We start from the raw sequence: 17,324 nt of genomic DNA, 5'->3' as shown, positions 1-17,324 counted from the left end.
TGAGGAATATTCACAAACGCTTGTGCATAGGCTGTGGAGCATCTGCTGTCGACAGAAGTACGTCGCTGGGCACGGAAGGTGAGTTCATCAGAAGGCGGCTCGATAAACCCGCGGAGAGATTTGCAGCGCCCGGGGAGACCATCCACGCCTGTCACACCTGGCATTCGCGAAGACAGACGCATTACAGCTCGGCAGTTGTCAATCAGCAAAGGAAGTGTGACCCCGCCACCAGCAGAAGGATTGGTACCGACGGGACATACACGCCCTTGTTTCGCGCTGGAGGAAGGCCATAGAAAGAGATGGAGATTAAGTGGATAAATATGATGTGTAGATAAAACGCAATCCTTTCGTTTGTGTATTTCTCATTATGTTCAATAAAGAATTGTTGACGAAAAAAATGCGGTGCATTACTTTCTGGGCAACACTCGTACATTGCAGAGCGTACACTGCCGTCTGTGGTAGTCACACACCCCATTAAAAACCTTGTCCAGCCTTTTGTAATGTCCAGGAAACCATCAGAAATCGTGATGACTTCAGTTTAATTATAGTCTTTGAGTAAAGGTGTACCATGTAATACACAAAATATTCCTTAACAAGTGCGTCTTCGAGGGAATAAGGCTCCATTTCCGCTGTTAACTCCGTTATGGCGTCACTTGACCAACGTGCTCAGGAACTTGGACACTTCCTCTGTCCGAACGCTCTCAACCTACCTTGAACGTCGTCCAGCAGCTTTGATCAGTATAAGATCTGGTGTATCTTTCCTGCTCCGCCATGGCTGGCAGAAGTAATTATTGTACGTCTGACGAACGGTGCAAAATTCATATACAAGCAGTTCACGAGATCTGTGCATACTTTTTTCAACGAATAGCTGCTGCATTGTAGTGCAAACTTGTTTCAGTGACACGTTGAAAGTATTGGTCCTCGTATTTGCATTATCTTGATGACCAGGTGTAATGTTCGTTTCTCACTGACGGAATGTCAGTAAAAAATAACACCAGATTCATTACAACCTACATTTGCTCCAACGAACGACAAGTTCGCAAAGCGCGAAGGGATTGCGTCATGCAACAAAAAATAATAATAATACAATATTTGGCATTCTTAGCCTCCGACGAAACTACGTTGGCGTGAAGTTAAAACAATAAATTCCCTTCTGTTTGCTTTCTCGCAAAGTAACTGTAAGAACCACAGCATTAGATCAGAAGTGCCTGTGAATGTCAGGCAGACCGCGGTTTTGTCCGACCAGCGCCCTTCCGCATTCACTCCTTTTTTTTCTACTTCTATTCAAGGCCATGACTATCCGTTTTTGCATCACGAGGAAGTGAATGCGGTCTCCCTTTTTTTCGGCAACGCCGTTCGGATTTCACTGAGTATACTGTTTAACGGCAATCGAGCGCGGCTTGCGTTTTGTTTTGGCACCGTACAGTTGTAGTCAGCGTGCTGGTGAAGAGGAAAACTATTGGCGTAACCCAGTCGTACTCAAGATAAAACAAAGGAAGTGACATTCCTACAAGGACACGTAACAAGTGACAGATTAACAGTGACATACAACCAGCAACTGCCAGGGACGTGTCGTACGTTAACAGTTTCACGTCCACAAGTATTTTTTTACTCACCGCGCATGTATATGTTGGTGTAACTTTTTTCGTAGATGATTTATACGAGAAGTACTGAACGAGAAACATGAAAAAGCGACAGCAGTAGAAAATTTGAATCTTCGAAGGAAATATTGTCTATTGCAGAAACGAATAGTGGAACCACGTACAAGGAAAGAGGGAACAAGAAATACGGTCAGAGTAGATCGAAGATGGATCCAAAGAGATACGGAATCGAAGTGCAACAGACCGCATCAATCCAAAGAGTTTCAAGACTGAATTAATAAAAACAGGAAACTTAGGATGGTGGTTTCAGTGCTTCAGGTGTTCTACGTAGTTTCCATCTACCCGAGTACAACACAGATGACGTTCATACTACCATGTGAAACTGTCAGCAAATTTTATTTTTTGGGATGCTGTTCAGGTCACGCATCATATTGGCCTGAGCGAGTGTTATGTCGTCAAAGCGTTGACCGTTCATGTGAGTTTCGGCGCTGTATCGCTTTGTGGTAATGTTGAACTGACAAGGCTCGTCACTCATCAAGATTTTTTTCTAGAAGAGAACTGACCGCGTTTTGCAGTTCAGTCAACTCGCGACACGCTTCCAAGTGTGTTGTTTTGTCAAGGGGTCAAGCAGTACGGGACAAACTTTGCCCATACTTCTCGTTTCTTCAATACATTCCAGAGAATGTCTTGAACACTTAATTTAGAGATGTTGCTGTATTGAAGTTTGTAACACAACAAAGCTGATACACTACGGCCGTACATACACTACTTAACACTGCCTGCTCAGCTGTCAGGTCGGATGTACGTCTGTTACTTTCAATTGTTAGTTCAAGCTGTCATTGTAGTTTCTGCACTGACGTCACTTATATGTTAGGAATAAAATCAGTCTCGGAACTTTTTGGGCAGACGGTGTATGGTTTATTGTTGGTATGAAATAAAAAGGAGAAAAAATTGAAACCTAGAGAAAAACGAGACGGTTCATACATGAGAAAATAAAGTCAGGTGTTTTATACCGAAACAGGAAGAACTCTGACACAACTATTGAGAAATGTTTGACTGTTCGGACATGCAGAGAATTAATAGCAGAAGATCCACATGTCAAAAACTTGCGCTTCTTGTGGGGAATAAAGCCAAATTATACTAGTATTGAGAATGAAACTTTCACTCTACAGTGGAGTGTGCGCTGATATGTAACGTCCTGACAGATTAAATCTGTGTGCCGGACCGTGATGCGAACTCGAGACCTCTGCCTTTCTCAGGAAAGTGCTCCACTGCCTGCGCTACCCAAACACGACTCACGACCTTTCCTCGCAGCTATATTTCTGCCAGTACCTCGTCTGCTACCTTCCAACCCTCACATAAGTTCTTCTGTGGCACTTGCAGGACTAACGTTCCTTGAAGAAAAGATATTCCAGGGACACGGCTTAGCTACAGTCTGGGGAATGTAACCCGAATGAATTTTTCATTCTGCAACGGAGTGTGCGCTGGTATGAAACTTCCTGGCAGATTAAAACTGTGTGCCGGACCGAGACTCGAACTCCTGACCTTCGCCTTTCGCGGGCAAGTGTTTTTATCTAGTATTGGGTAAACGAGGTTCAGAAGGATTTGCCTGATAAAAAATCAGAGAAAATAGATACCGACAAAGGGAAACTTTCACTACCAAACTCCAAAGTAATCAAAGGTTTCGAAGAGGCAATTCTCGTAGCGTGTGTACATCATGGACAAGAGAATAGGATAAAACGAAGGAGCAGTGATCAATGATGAAAGTACAGTGGTTCATAGATGTCTGAATCGAAAAAAGAAGAAAACGAAGGAACAAATAGAAAAAAAATCACTATTGGCGCAGTAAGTTTTGTGCTGTGCTCCGAAACAGGATGGAATTGAAAGAGCAAGAATGAATGAAACCATTTACGGAAAAAGAATAGTCTAGCGCCGAATACGTAGCCCTAAGTAGGTTCCCAAATTAATGTTTCCTCTCGTGGATTTCGTACTGTAAGCAGGGACTCATGTACAGTCACACGGTTTTCTATGTGCAGTGAGCAGCTAACAACTACTGTAGACTATCCGTATGTGTAAATATACTAAATATAACGTATTACCATAGAAGATATAACTGAAACAATAACAAAAAGAGTAGCATAAAAATGACTGGGTGTTGTGTGATGTCCTTAGGTTAGTTAGGTTTCAGTAATTCTAAGTTCTAGGGGACTGATGACCATAGATGTTAAGACCCATAGTGCTCAGAGCAATTTGAACCAATAGCATAAAATACAGTAAGAGAATAGAAGCAACCAAAATACCTCGTTAATAAGTAAGAAAGTCAAAATAATCTTTTGCAAGAAATAAAGACGATTTATCATTATTGGTTACTTCAGTCAGCAGGAGCAATCTTTCCCCCAAAAAGGCTTTGTTTGTCTGTCGAAGTATCTTTGGGATTCTGAAGATATTGTGTATGTAATAGAATTTTGACTACTAGATCTGCGCCTCTCATAACAACGCCATATATGAAAGAGTGTTAACTCTTTTCTTTTGTGTCGTACAGTCGCCGCACACTTAGGGCAATAGAACGTTAAATGCTGTGACGATAGCGTTGTGGCACCATATTCACACTCCCATGTCGCATTTTTCGCTAGTAAATAATAAACTGTTTACATTCAGAGACCAGTCAGAGAGTGCACTAATGCATGCTCTAGTTAGAGGTACCTCAGTTACATTCTTTCTCGAGTATTACGAAAGACTTTTTATGTCGTCTGTTTCATATTTATCCCATCTCTATTTCTGATATCTACTTAGTTAAAAGCGTTTTGTCCCAATACATCTTTTAATTCATCGTATTCTCGTTTCTTCGGCCAATAATTTGAGCTTGCTGTCTTATAGCAGCGTCTGCATTACCAGTAGTTAGCTACAGTTCGCTGTCGTTCTGAAGGCACCTGTGCTATACAGTACTAACTTTTGCAGTGGGTTTTCCGCGGGATGTGCCTCTACGGATAGATGCTGCTCCCATAGTCGAGAGTAGTCATCCTAATCAAATATTGCCGAAATTATAATCTTGGTAACCTTTTGTAACTGCTTTATGTAAACCTATTAACTTGTGATTGCTGAGTTCTGCGAACTGTGATATGAAGCCAGACCATTCGCCGAGATATATGCTCAGATTCAGGTTTGTTATTCTATTTAAATGGCAGCATCTTTAGAAACCTGTAGCTACATTATATTTATTTCCCACATGCAACATTTTTCTGACCAAAGTCAATTTTCAACTATCGACGTGATAAAATAAAGAGATGAGAACCAACATTATTGCTGCGCGGAGTGACCGCGCTGTTTGAGGCGCCATGTCACGGATTGTGTCGTCCCTCCCGCCGAAGGTTCGAGTCCTTCCTCGGGCTTGGGTGTGTGTGTTGTTCTTAGCATAAGTTAGTTTAAGTAGTGTGTAAGTCGACGGACCGATGACCTCAGCAGTTTGGTCCGTTAAGAATCCAAACACACCAAGATTACTTTCGTTCCGTCACAACCAAAGTTCATAATACCTTGGTACAAAACTTGTTAAACATGATAAACAGAAGTTTAGAATTCAAATTTCTGTTGACTGGAAGCACAAATCCTACAAAACTTTTTATTTTACATCAAACTAGTGCTTCATTAGCAATTCTTTGCATTATTCTTTGTTTTGATTAATTTCTAGCTTTATTTGTCAGTTGCGATGTTCAGTTTCCTCATAGTCCACGATACAAGTTAAGTGCTCATTGTTGTGCTTGACTTCTTTTGTGAAAAAAACCCGTCTTGATTGCTTAATGTATTTCTTTGTAACGTGGGTATGGTTACTAACATCATCAGATGAAAACTTAGAAAGCTCGGTGTTAATAAAACCTAGGTGATCGGTTTCATTGGTACTGAAAATGGACGATGGTTTACAAATTCTGACTTTTCATCTGATAATGGTAGTAATCAAACCGACATTATAAATAAATGTAGTAAACACTAGAGAGCTTTCCGACATTATAAATAAATGTAGTAAACACCAGAGAGCTTTATTCACAAAGTATCCCCAATGACCACAGACTTATTTAAGAAATTTATTTCCTTCATAAATAGTATAGTGCTTGACTTCGCTTCAGTTCTATTTCTTGTCAGTGACTGAATTGTAAAAAAAAAAAAACGGTAAAATAATCCAAGTCCGCGTGGGGTAGCCGCGCGGTCTAGGCGCCTAGCCTTCGCGCGCCTTCCCCCATCGGAGGTTCGAGTCCTCCCTCGGCCATGGGTGTGTGGGTGCGTAAGTTAGTTTAAGTTAGATTAAGTAGTGTGTAAGCCTAGGGACCGATGGTCTCAGCAGTTTGGTTCCGCGGGAACTTACCGCCAACCACCACCTCTGTGCAAATCCAAAGATTACGGTTTCGATCTCTGGTCACTCCTAGGATTTTGACCTGTCACGTACCACTTTTTCTACCTTCGGCAATGTTTGTTAATGTAAAAAATGATTTTGATTCAGTGTGTTTCGGAGTCCACGTTAAACTATATGTGATCCTATCACTGGATGAGGAAATCAGTTCAAAGAGCGGAGGAAGGCAATGGTATACTACCCCGAAAAGGACCATGCCAATTTAAGTTGGCTCTGAGCACTATGGAACTTAACACCTGAGGTCATCAGTCCCGTAGAACTTAGAACTACTTAAACCTAACTAACCTAAGGACACCACACACATCCATGCCCGAGGCAGTATTCGAACCTGCGACCGTAGCGGTCGCGCGGTTCCAGACTGAAGCGCCTAGAACCGCTCGGCCACTGCGGCCGGCCATGCCAATTAAAGCACTCGGACGTTTTAACTAACCTCCGGGTTTTGTTGTACGAGCCGGCCGAAGTGGCCGCGCGGTTCTGGCGCTGCAGTCTGGAACCGCGAGACCGCTACGGTCGCAGGTTCGAATCCTGCCTCGGGTATGGATGTGTGTGATGTCCTTAGGTTAGTTAGGTTTAACTAGTTCTAAGGTCTAGGTGACTAATGACCTCAGCCGTTGAGTCCCATAGTGCTCAGAGCCATTTTTTGTTGTTGTACGAACCGTATGTGGTCATTTGCATTGTCTGCCACTACCAGCTCCATGGGCTCTTGTTTGGTTTGCCGGCCGGAGTGGCCGAGCGGTTCTGGCGCTGCAGTCTGGAACCGCGCGACCTCTACAGTTGCAGGTTCGAATCCTGCCTCGGGCATGGATGTGTGTGATGTCCTTAGGTTAGTTAGGTTTAAGTAGTTCTAAGTTCTAGGGGACTGATGACCACAGAAGTTGAGTACCATAGTGCTCAGAGCCATTTGAACCATTTTGTTTGGGTAGTAAGTGCTCCGACTTCCAGAACTGGGACTGAAAACTCTGACCGGAGGACAACCCTTCGATATATATAATAATGTTGTGAAATTTAGCGGTACCGCGGTTGCTACGTTAGTCTTTCAGACTCCCAGAAAGCTGCAGATAAGTCTCGAAACGAACCCAGGACTTACGCTTATGGTCTGTAGATCAAGGGCACATCCACGTGGTAAAAATTTCTTCCAGGGTCGGAACTCGAATTTAGTACTTCGCGCTCGAGGGAGGCCCTGGTCTATCAATAACAGCGTCGGAGGCACGTCGGGATCCGTATACTAGACACAGGTGACTACGCCATTTATGGGTTTTCCACTGTGCGGCGGTATCTTTCCGCGGGTGCAGCCACCTGGTGAGCTTATCGTGTGATAGCCGGCGCCCTGGTGGGTGGGTGGGTGAAGGAGGTGGGAGGAGGGGGGTTGCCTCTTTGTATCGCGCCGCTCCGCGCTGTTCCCCTGCCTCCCGCGCTCCAATTGTTACTTAAAGTCGCTCCGCGCGCAGTTCTCGCCCAGTCCGACGCACCATCCGTCACTTCTTCCTCCGCCGCCGCCGAGTATCTGGAGACGCCGCCAGGAGGCCACCATGAGCAACCTCAACAACTTCAACAAGCGGATACACCCCATCGGCGGATACTGGCAGCAGGTAACGTACAAGAAGCTGACGGGCCCCGTAGCGCGAGTGGACACTTGTTATTCAGTTCTGCAAATACGATCGTCACCTGTCTGACCTCATGCTGTTGGCTGTTAGTGTCGAGAAACATCCAGAAGATCCAAGTTCGGAATCTGGTTAATCTACATCTACATCTACATGATTACTCTGAAATTCATATTTAAGTGCTTGGCAGAGGGTTCATCGAACCACATTCATACTATCCCTCTACCATTCCACTCCCGAACAGCGCGCGGGAAAAACGATCACCTAAACCTTTCTGTTCGAGCTCTGATTTCTCTTATTTTATTTTGATGATCATTCCTACCTATGTAGGTTGGGCTCAACAAAATATTTTCGCATTCGGAAGAGAAAGTTGGTGACTGAAATTTCGTAAATAGATCTCGCCGCGACGAAAAATGTCTTTGCTTTAATGACTTCCATCCCAACTCGCGTATCATATCTGCCACACTGTCTCCGCTATTGCGTGATAATACAAAACGAGCTGCCCTTTTTTGCACCCTTTCGATGTCCTCCGTCAATCCCACCTGGTAAGGATCTCACACCGCGCAGCAATATTCTAACAGAGGACGAACGAGTGTAGTGTAAGCTGTCTCTTTAGTGGACTTGTTGCATCTTCTACGTGTCCTGCCAATAAAACGCAACCTTTGGCTCGCCTTCCCCACAATATTATCCATGTGGTATTTCCAACTGAAGTTGTTCGTAATTTTTACACCCAGGTACTTAGTTGAATTGACAGCCTTGAGAATTGTACTATTTATCGAGTAATCGAATTCCAACGGATTTCTTTTGGAACTCATGTGGATCACTTCACACTTTTCGTTATTTAGCGTCAACTGACACCTGCCATACCATGCAGCAATCTTTTCTAAATCGCTTTGCAACTGATAATGGTCTTCGGATGACCTTAGTAGACGGTAAATTACAGCATCATCTGCGAACAACCTAAGAGAACTGCTCAGATTGTCACCCAGGTCATTTACATAGATCAGGAACAGCAGAGGTCGCAGGACGCTTCCATGGGGAACACCTGATATCACTTCAGTTTTACTCGATGATTTGCCGTCTATTACTACGAACTGCGACCTTCCTGACAGGAAATCACGAATCCAGTCGCACAACTGAGACGATACCCCATAGGCCCGCAGCTTGATTAGAAGTCGCTTGTAAGGAACGGTGTCAAAAGCTTTCCGGAAATCTAGAAATACGGAATCAACTTGAGATCCCCTGTCGATAGCGGCCATTACTTGGTGCGACTAAAGAGCTAGCTGCGTTGCACAAGAAGAATGTTTTCTGAAACCATGCTGATTACGCATCAATAGATCGTTCCCTTCGAGGTGATTCATAATGCTTGAATACAGTATATGCTACAAAACCCTACTGCAAACCGACGTCAATGATATAGGTCTGTAGTTCGATGGATCTACGTGATTACTCTGCTATTCACAATAAAGTGCCTGGCAGAGGGTTCAGTGAACCATCTTCATGCTGTCTCTCTACCGTTCCACTCTTGAACGGCACGCGGGGAAAACGAGCACTTAAATTTTTATGTGCGAGCCCTGATTTCTCTTATTTTATCGTGATGGTCATTTCTCCCTTTGTAGGTTGGTGCCAACAGAATGTTTTCGCAATCGGAGGAGAAAACTGGTGATTGAAATTTCATGGGAAGATCCCGCGCGTCCTAACATTTGCTTTGTATTTTCTATGACTTTATCTGTACCCAACAATCACCTTAAGGTGTATGACGGAAGGTACAGTCCTGTTCCAGTCGCGAGTGCTAGGCCTCCATATGAGCTCGAATATCTCTAATTTTTTCATGGTAATTTCGCGACATGCATGTAGGAGGAAACAACATATTTGCTAGATTATTCTAGGGAAGAACACTCTCGAAATCTTGCCAATGAACCTCACACTAATGCACAACGCCTCTCTTGCAGCGTCTGTCATTGACTTTGGATGAACATCTTCGTGACGCTTTCGTGTTTACCAGCTGAAGTTCTCTTCTTTGGATCTTTTCTATTAACTCTACCAATCCTGTCCGGTACGGGTCCTAGACTCTAGAGCATTATTCAGGTATCGGTCGAATGACTGTTTCGTTAGTTCGCGAGTGGACTACACTTTTTGAGGACTCTTCCATTGAATCTCAACGTGGCATCTGTCTTACTTGTGATTAGTGTTGAGCTGTCGTTCCACTTTAAATCGCTCCGTAAGCGTACTCCAAAATATTTAACGGGTTTGAATGACTCCAGTGACTGTTCTGCAATCGTGTAATCATATAGGAGTGGGTCTTCCTGTCTATTCATGCACAATAGTATATCTGTTTATGTTGAGGCCAACTGCACCCAGCTTCGGTCCTCTGAAACTCAAAATGGTTCAAATGGCTCTACGCACTATGGGTCTTAACATCCGAGGTCATCAGTCCCCTAGACTTAGAACTACTTAAACCTAACTAACCTAAGGACATCACACACATCCTTCCCCGAGGCAGGATTCGAACCTGCGACCGTAGCAGCAACGCCTCTGCAATTCTTTCAGCATTTAGCCACACCGTTCTAACGCTTCGACTTCTAACATCACAGCGCGCACCTTCGCGAATCTCCTGCAGTTATCCAGACGGTGTTCAAACTGTCCTGCGATGAATATAGTTTTAGAAATGTTGCTGAAAACGTTGTCCATTTACATTAATGCACCACTGACATGTGCGCGCTAATGATGTCTAACACAGCGATAGACATTCCGGAGTAGCTGGTTGCCCGTTTTCTGACACCGCAGCCATTACTCGTGAAACGCTTGTTTTAAGCTAGTTTGACAATCATTAGCACGCAGATGCCAGTTATGTGTTAATGGAAACGGATAACATTTTCAGCAACATCTCTAAAACTATATTCATCACACGGCAGTCTGAACACAGTTCAAAAATATTCAAATGTGTGTGAAATCTTATGGGACTTAACTGCTAAGGTCATCAGTCCCTAAGCTTACACACTACTTAACCTAAATTATCCTAAGGACAAACGCACACACACCCATGCCCGAGGGAGGACTCGAACCTCCGCCGGGACCAGCCGCTGAATACAGTCTCTGAACATCACTAGCATCAGATCAATAATTCAAGAACAGTCTTAATCGTATTTGTTATAATACCGCCAACCGGTTTCAACCCGACGTAGGGGTCATCTTATGGGCGTTTACACCATTGGTTGACTGCTGGTGGTGCCACTCCTGTCTACATAACGGCAGGATAGCTTCCTGCCGTTATGTAGACAGGAGTGGCACCACCAGCAGTCAACCAATGGTGTAAACGCCCGACCCCTACGTCGGGTTGAAACCGGTTGGCGGTATTACAACAATAATAAATGCGATTAAGACTGTTCTTGAATTATTGATTAATCATACTAACCGCTATTTACTATTAAAAACAGAGGCTTGATCACGATTCATTTATCAAGGTGACCGGTTTCGACCACTACTGTGGTCATCTTCAGACCATTGAGTAGGAACCTCTTTCTGTTGGAGAATCACTTCAGACCATTGAGTAGGAACCTCTTTCTGTTGGAGAATCACTATTCTAGTGATTCTCCAACAGAAAGAGGTTCCTACACAATGGTCTGAAGATGACCACAGTAGTTGTCGAAACCGGTCACCTTCATAAATAAATCGTGATCAAGACTGTTTTAATGGAAAATATTTGTAAGACATTGATCACTGTCTCTCCCATAATGTATTCAAAAGTAAATACTAATCGCTGCTTCTCTCCACAACCATATTGTCCAAAAAACTAGCATCGGAACCTGCAAGGACCTCTAGAGGGGAAACGGTGCATCAGCGACATCTCTTTTTATCTTCTGCAAATACTCTAAAATTTTGTGTACGTAATTTTTTGCACCCTATGTACGGTCAAAAATAATGATCCGACAACACTCCTTGGTGTACGACCGAAGCTATTTTCTCTCCACTAGCTAAGAACTCTTTAATGCATCACAAAGCTGGTCTGATATTTTGTATACTCATATTTTGTTCAGTAGACGGCAGTGCGAAACTTTATCGAACGCTTTTTGGAAGTCAGGGAACTCGGCGTCAACCCGATCGCCGACATCTGCATCCTTCGATGTCTCGGGGGTGAAAAGAGCGAACTGGGCTCCACGCGATCGTTGTTTGCATTTGTGTCGATTCCTGTAGTTAATATACATATAGGAAAATGTAAATTGGCATCGTTGTTCCAATCAGACAATTCGTTGTAGGCCAACACTAAAAATGATTGGATGAAGACGCCAAGTGCGTACGACGAGTACTTGTAATAGTACCATTCCGAACAAATTGGGGAGTTCTCCAAACAAAACGCTGATAGCCGCTGTAGGGTTAGGTGCCGTCGACTGGGCAACTAATCTACCGTATTCATGTTGAAGGAAGAATCTCTTCATTACACTGAAGTGATAGTAACATTGCCTAGTGTTAAGCAAGAAACGAAGCTAATTTTATCGACAATGGGAAAATGATTCTACGTTAATCCATGAAGAAGGAATCATTCATATATTCTTTTCCACATCTACTTGATTACTCTCCAGTTAGTCTTTAGTAGAGGGTGCAGAGAACCACATTCAGACAATTTCTCTTCCTCACTATTTTGAGGAGCCGATGATTTACAGCTTTTAGAAATTTTTCGAAAATCATGGTTTGCACACAGCTGTATCGCCACTTTATTAATCGACCGTTTCTGGTCAGGAACGGAGCATCCTCAGGTAAAATATGACATCGTCATCAGAGGCATGACACATCTTAACCATTAACAAGCAACATGTCATAAACTAACATGTTAACTATCATAGTGGAGCAAGTACAGCACAAAGAGAGCTGTGAATTCGCCAACATTTTAGAAACTAAATTAGAGCTCATCATTACGGTTAAAGCTACTCATTCGCGCGCCGAAGCTAATGGTATCTTTGTCCACTATTCGCCTGAAACAAGTATAGGTCAGTTCCATACTTCGTCATAACCTCACATCATACTGTCACTTTGTCATTGCGATTGGTACCGTGGTAGGTAAAGTTGTTTCGAAGACTGGACCAGAACGATATCTAGTGATGTTTTGATTGTCTGATTATTAAGCAGAATTTTTTGGGGATTTACTTTTGGAGCCACACTAGTCTCGTCTTCCTAGTACAGCTTGTCTTCGCACCAACATTAATGCTGCAATAGTTGCGAAATACACCAGTCTTCGCAATCGTGTCCAGCCTCTCGTATTCGAGTGGCTCTGCTAGTGATATTGCGTTATAAAGTAGGTGAACTTCGCGTTATCTTGTGACGAATCTCGTGATAAAGGAAAGTTTCTAGTTGTAGAAATCGATCGGCCTTCAAAGCATCAAGGTTACTGGTGGCTAGCCACCACGTTGATGGACAGCTCGAGTACTTACCGTTTCCTGGCGATCGGATGCTTCCTACAATTTATTGGGCGGAAGGATGAGGCGTTACCGCGTCTTACAGCAGTTGTCTCTGCAAACATTTGTAACAAATTTGTTAGTTTCATATTCGATTTATATAAGATGACGCTGAAGGAATTAGGGAATGAGACACTAGAAGGAGTAGAAGAGTTTTTTTTATTTGGAGAGCAGGAAGTGGACGATGTCAGATGTAGAGGTGACAGAATATGGAGGTTGAAAATAACAAGAAAACTGTTTTTGAAAAATAGAAATTTGCTAACACCGAATATAAATTTAAGTGTTAGGAAGCGTATCGTCATACAGAAGTGAAACATTGACTGTAAATAGTGCAGAATAAAAGAGAACAGAATGTTTGGAAATATGTTTCTACAGAAGAATGCTGTAGATTAGAAAGTTAGATAGCATAACTAAGAGGTACTGAGCCGGCCGGCGTGGTCGAGCAGTTCTAGGCGCTTCAGTCTGGATCTGCGCGACCGCTACGGTCGCAGGTTCGAATCCTGCCTCGGGCATGGGTGTGTATGATGTCCATAGGTTAGTTAGGTTTAAGTAGTTCTAAGTTCTAGGGAACTGATGACCTCAGATGTTAAGTCCCATAGTGTTCAGAGCCATTTTTTTAAGAGGTACTGAATCCAATTAGGGCGAAAATAAATTTATGTCACGACATGACTAAAAGAAGTGATCGGTTGATAGGCCACAACCTGAGGCATCAGGAACTGACAATTTATGGGGCGTGGGGAGGGGGAGGTAAAAAGTGTAGGGAGAGACCAAGGCTTGACCTATAGTACGGAGGTTAGAAGGGATGTAGTTTGCAGTAGTTACTAAGATGTGGAGAGGCGTTTAACGGGAAAAACTGGTGTGTAGAACTGCTTCAAACAAGTGTTCGGAACAAGGACCACAACAGCGTTACTAATCTACTGGGTAATTCTTGTTAACGCTTAAAAACCCCAAAGCGGCGTGGATGACAATCAGATAAGTAATTTAATATAAGACCCATGGGGCCGCAAACGTCTGGAAATACCCGAAGAGTGGGTGACAAGTGCTGAATATGTGACGCCATCAGATGACGTACCTCGCAGCACGTGGAGCGGTTGGGCTTGTCGATTTTACCCTCGCCTATTGGGAGCAGTGCTGCACATCGCTTCGCTAGGCTACTCTGTTTTCGAACACCTTTTGCAAATGTGATCTGTTGTGAACGTTAAGTTACAAAATGGTTGCCCTCGTTGCAACCAAGCAAAAGCTTTTCTTATTTTGTATTTCTTTCTTTTTTTGTTTGCAGACTTTATTTAGTAAATAAAACATAGGTAATTTACTGGTAGCGACGCAATGCGAAAGCTTATACTCGTTTACTTGTGACGCAATACGATAGTTTTTTCTTGTACTGTACATTGAAATAAATCAGGGGGAGGGGGGCGAGACAGGTAACCGAAATAATAAAAATTACCTCAGTGTAAACACACAATTTCTAACCCAATAAAAAAAGTGCTTCCTGTCTCATGGAAGATTCGAATCTGAGCCTCACGTGCTACAGCCTTGCCCATAGGCCCGGAGCCACACCGACATGAATACTTGGGTTGGGATGATCAGGTGCGACAGACCGGTAAGCTCAACCGCTGTACGCTCGGTGAGGTGTCAATGTCATCTAAGTCGCTTCGGGGATTTTTAAACGTTAATAAGAATCGCCCTGTTAACGAGCCACCGACCACGGATCCTTTACACCAAAATGTTCAGAAAATATCACTAAACAAAATCTGAAATTGCTGGTGCAACGTTTCCGCTTTGTCCCTTTGTACCGTGTACATCGTAATTTACGACATGCACATTTCCCTTATTTAATTGCAGACTGCTCTTTATAATGTCATATCTCTTCCCACATTTTAATAATGTTATCAGTTGTGGAATTCTTGAACTGCCAGCGTTGTTTTTCTAGTGTAATATGCTCGATTTTGTTTAAATACGATAAATTTAATCGAGTAACTGTGCACACTGATGTGACTTCTAGTAGATATATGTTTGTGTCTATTTTAAATAGCAGCGTCGAAGAATACACGGTAGTTTTAATGACTCTACGAGGGTCATTTCAGAAGTTGTGAACACTGTAAGATGGAAATGAAGAAAATAATTTATTTTACAAAATACCTTTAGAGCCTTCAGTATAACCTGCATTACTGCCTATGACAGCTTCTCAACGGTTTGGCAGCTTCTAGTATTCCGAATAGGGCCCTTAATTGTTGAGCTGTCTGATTACTACGTCTCTGCAAGCTTCATCAATTGTATCAAAACGTTTTCCACGGAATTGTTCCTTCAATTAGGGAAACATATTAAAGTCTGGTGGCCTCATATCAGGACTGTGTGGTGGGTGGGGAAATATTTCCCATCCATATTTGTCGAGCGTTTCTGTCGCTGGTAGGGCAATATACGGTCTTGCATTATCGTGCAAAATGAGGACACAAGATGCAAGCATGTCAGGCGTTCTTTGAAGAATTTTCGGGCGCAAACATTTTGCAGTAACAAATTGTGCAAATGGTTCAAATGGCTCTGAGCACTATGGGACTTAATTTCTGAGATCATCACTCCCCTAGAACTTAGAACTACTTGAGGCTAACTAACCTAAGGACATCACACACACCCATGCCCGAGGCAGGATTCGAACCTGCGACCGTAGCGGTCGCGCGATTCCTTACTGTAGCGCCTAGAACCGCTCGGCCACCCCGGCCGGCAAACAACTTGTACCACGCGCATGTTACAGACATCCTCTGGGGCACTGTCTGCAGCAATGACTCCATGTCATACGCAGAGGTCATCACCAGTTTCATCTTTGACTGTTGGCGGACGTGGAGAATCGGAACTTTTCTGTTGTGACGTCTGAGATTTCATTTCTGGCTCATAATCTCGTATCCAGGTTTCAGCAAGTGCAACAGTCCTTTTCAGAAACTGTTCTCCTTAGGTTGGATAACGCTGAAGCAATTCTCCTGCTATTATTATACGATTTGCTTCCTGCTCTTCACTCACATCATGTGGAACCCAACTGGCAGCAACTTTTCTCATCTTAACTTTTCAGCTATGATTCTGTAAGCGAAGTGATAGACATTCTGGCCTCATAAGTAATTTCCTCAGATGTTTATCTTCGAGCCTCTCGCAAAATGTCTCTAACAATGACCTGGGAGGCGCAGTCTGTTCCAGTTGATGGCATTTCAGTTCTCTGGTTGTCCTCAGTGCTTACCCGACCTTCACGAAAAGTGCAGACCGCCGTGATACTGTGCTATCCACTACACAATTCCCACACACCTCTCTCAAAGCTTTTATTTTCGTTTGGTTCTTTCCACCTAGGGATTTGATTTTGTTGTAGGAACGCTGGGCGCTACATGTAATCCGACCTGACTCGGTTGCAGATTCCATTTTAAAACTGAAATATTCACGTCTCAGCCACCCGAACCAGGGGACCATAAACGACCGTCACACCAAAAATCTCCCTCACAGCTGACATGAATTTCAACTTGATCACTCCACCGTAACGGTCGCAATGCGCAGTGTTCAGGACTTTTGAAATCACACTCGCACATATCTACATCTAGATCTACATCCATACTCCGTGAGTACCTCTATCGGTTCCCTCTTCTATTCCAGTCTCGTATTGTTCGTGGAAAGAAAGATTGTCGGTATGCCTAATCTCTCTGATTTTATCCTCATGGTCTCTTCGCGAGATATACGTGGGAGGGAGCGATATACTGCTTGACTCCTCGGTGAAGGTATGTTCTCGAAACTTCAACAAAAGCCCGTACCTAGCTACTAAGCGTCTCTCTTGCAGAGTCTTCCACTGGAGTTTATCTGTCATCTCCGTAACGCTTTCGTGATTAGTAAATGATCCTGTAACGAAGCGCGCTGCTCTCCGTTGAATCTTCTCTATCTCTTCTGTCAGCCCTATCTGGTACGGATCCCACACCGGTGAGCAGTATTCAAACAGTGGGCGAACAAGTGTACTGTAACCTATTTCCTTTGTTTTCGGACTGCGTTTCCTTAGGATTCTTCCAATGAATCTGAGTCTGGCGTCTGCTTTACCGACGATTAATTTTATATGGTCATTCCATTTTAAATCACTCCTAATGCGTACTCCCAGATAATTTATGGAATTAACTGCTTCCAGTTGCTGACCTGCTATATTGTAGCTAAATGATAAAGGATCTTTCTTTCTATGTATTCGCAGCACATTGCACTTGTCTACAATGAGATTCAGTTGCCATTCCCTGCACCATGCGTCATGTCGTTGCAGATC

The 17,324-nt window shown here is 43.4% G+C and overlaps 1 protein-coding gene across 5 annotated transcripts in view; it reads left to right on the top strand.

Annotated features, from left to right (window-relative positions):
- The window catches only part of LOC124711301 (bifunctional 3'-phosphoadenosine 5'-phosphosulfate synthase), a 342,281-nt gene that overhangs the window by 173,593 nt on the left and 151,364 nt on the right, over window positions 1–17,324 (top strand). The window contains exon 1 of one of the 5 annotated variants that reach the window (XM_047241306.1): window positions 7,477–7,589. The exons of 3 other annotated variants lie outside the window; for them this stretch is intronic. In XM_047241306.1, coding sequence (XP_047097262.1) covers window positions 7,530–7,589 — 60 coding nt within the window. In that variant the 5' untranslated portion in view covers window positions 7,477–7,529. Of the gene's footprint in view, window positions 1–7,476; window positions 7,590–17,324 lie in introns of those variants that run through there. One more of the 5 variants, XM_047241308.1, reaches the window with a different exon arrangement.

This window comes from Schistocerca piceifrons, chromosome 8, assembly GCF_021461385.2.
Source record: "Schistocerca piceifrons isolate TAMUIC-IGC-003096 chromosome 8, iqSchPice1.1, whole genome shotgun sequence".
NCBI classification, from domain to species: Eukaryota; Metazoa; Arthropoda; class Insecta; order Orthoptera; family Acrididae; genus Schistocerca; species Schistocerca piceifrons.
Note: the sequence above shows the minus strand (reverse complement) of the source record. Positions and strands in the feature narration are given on the sequence as shown.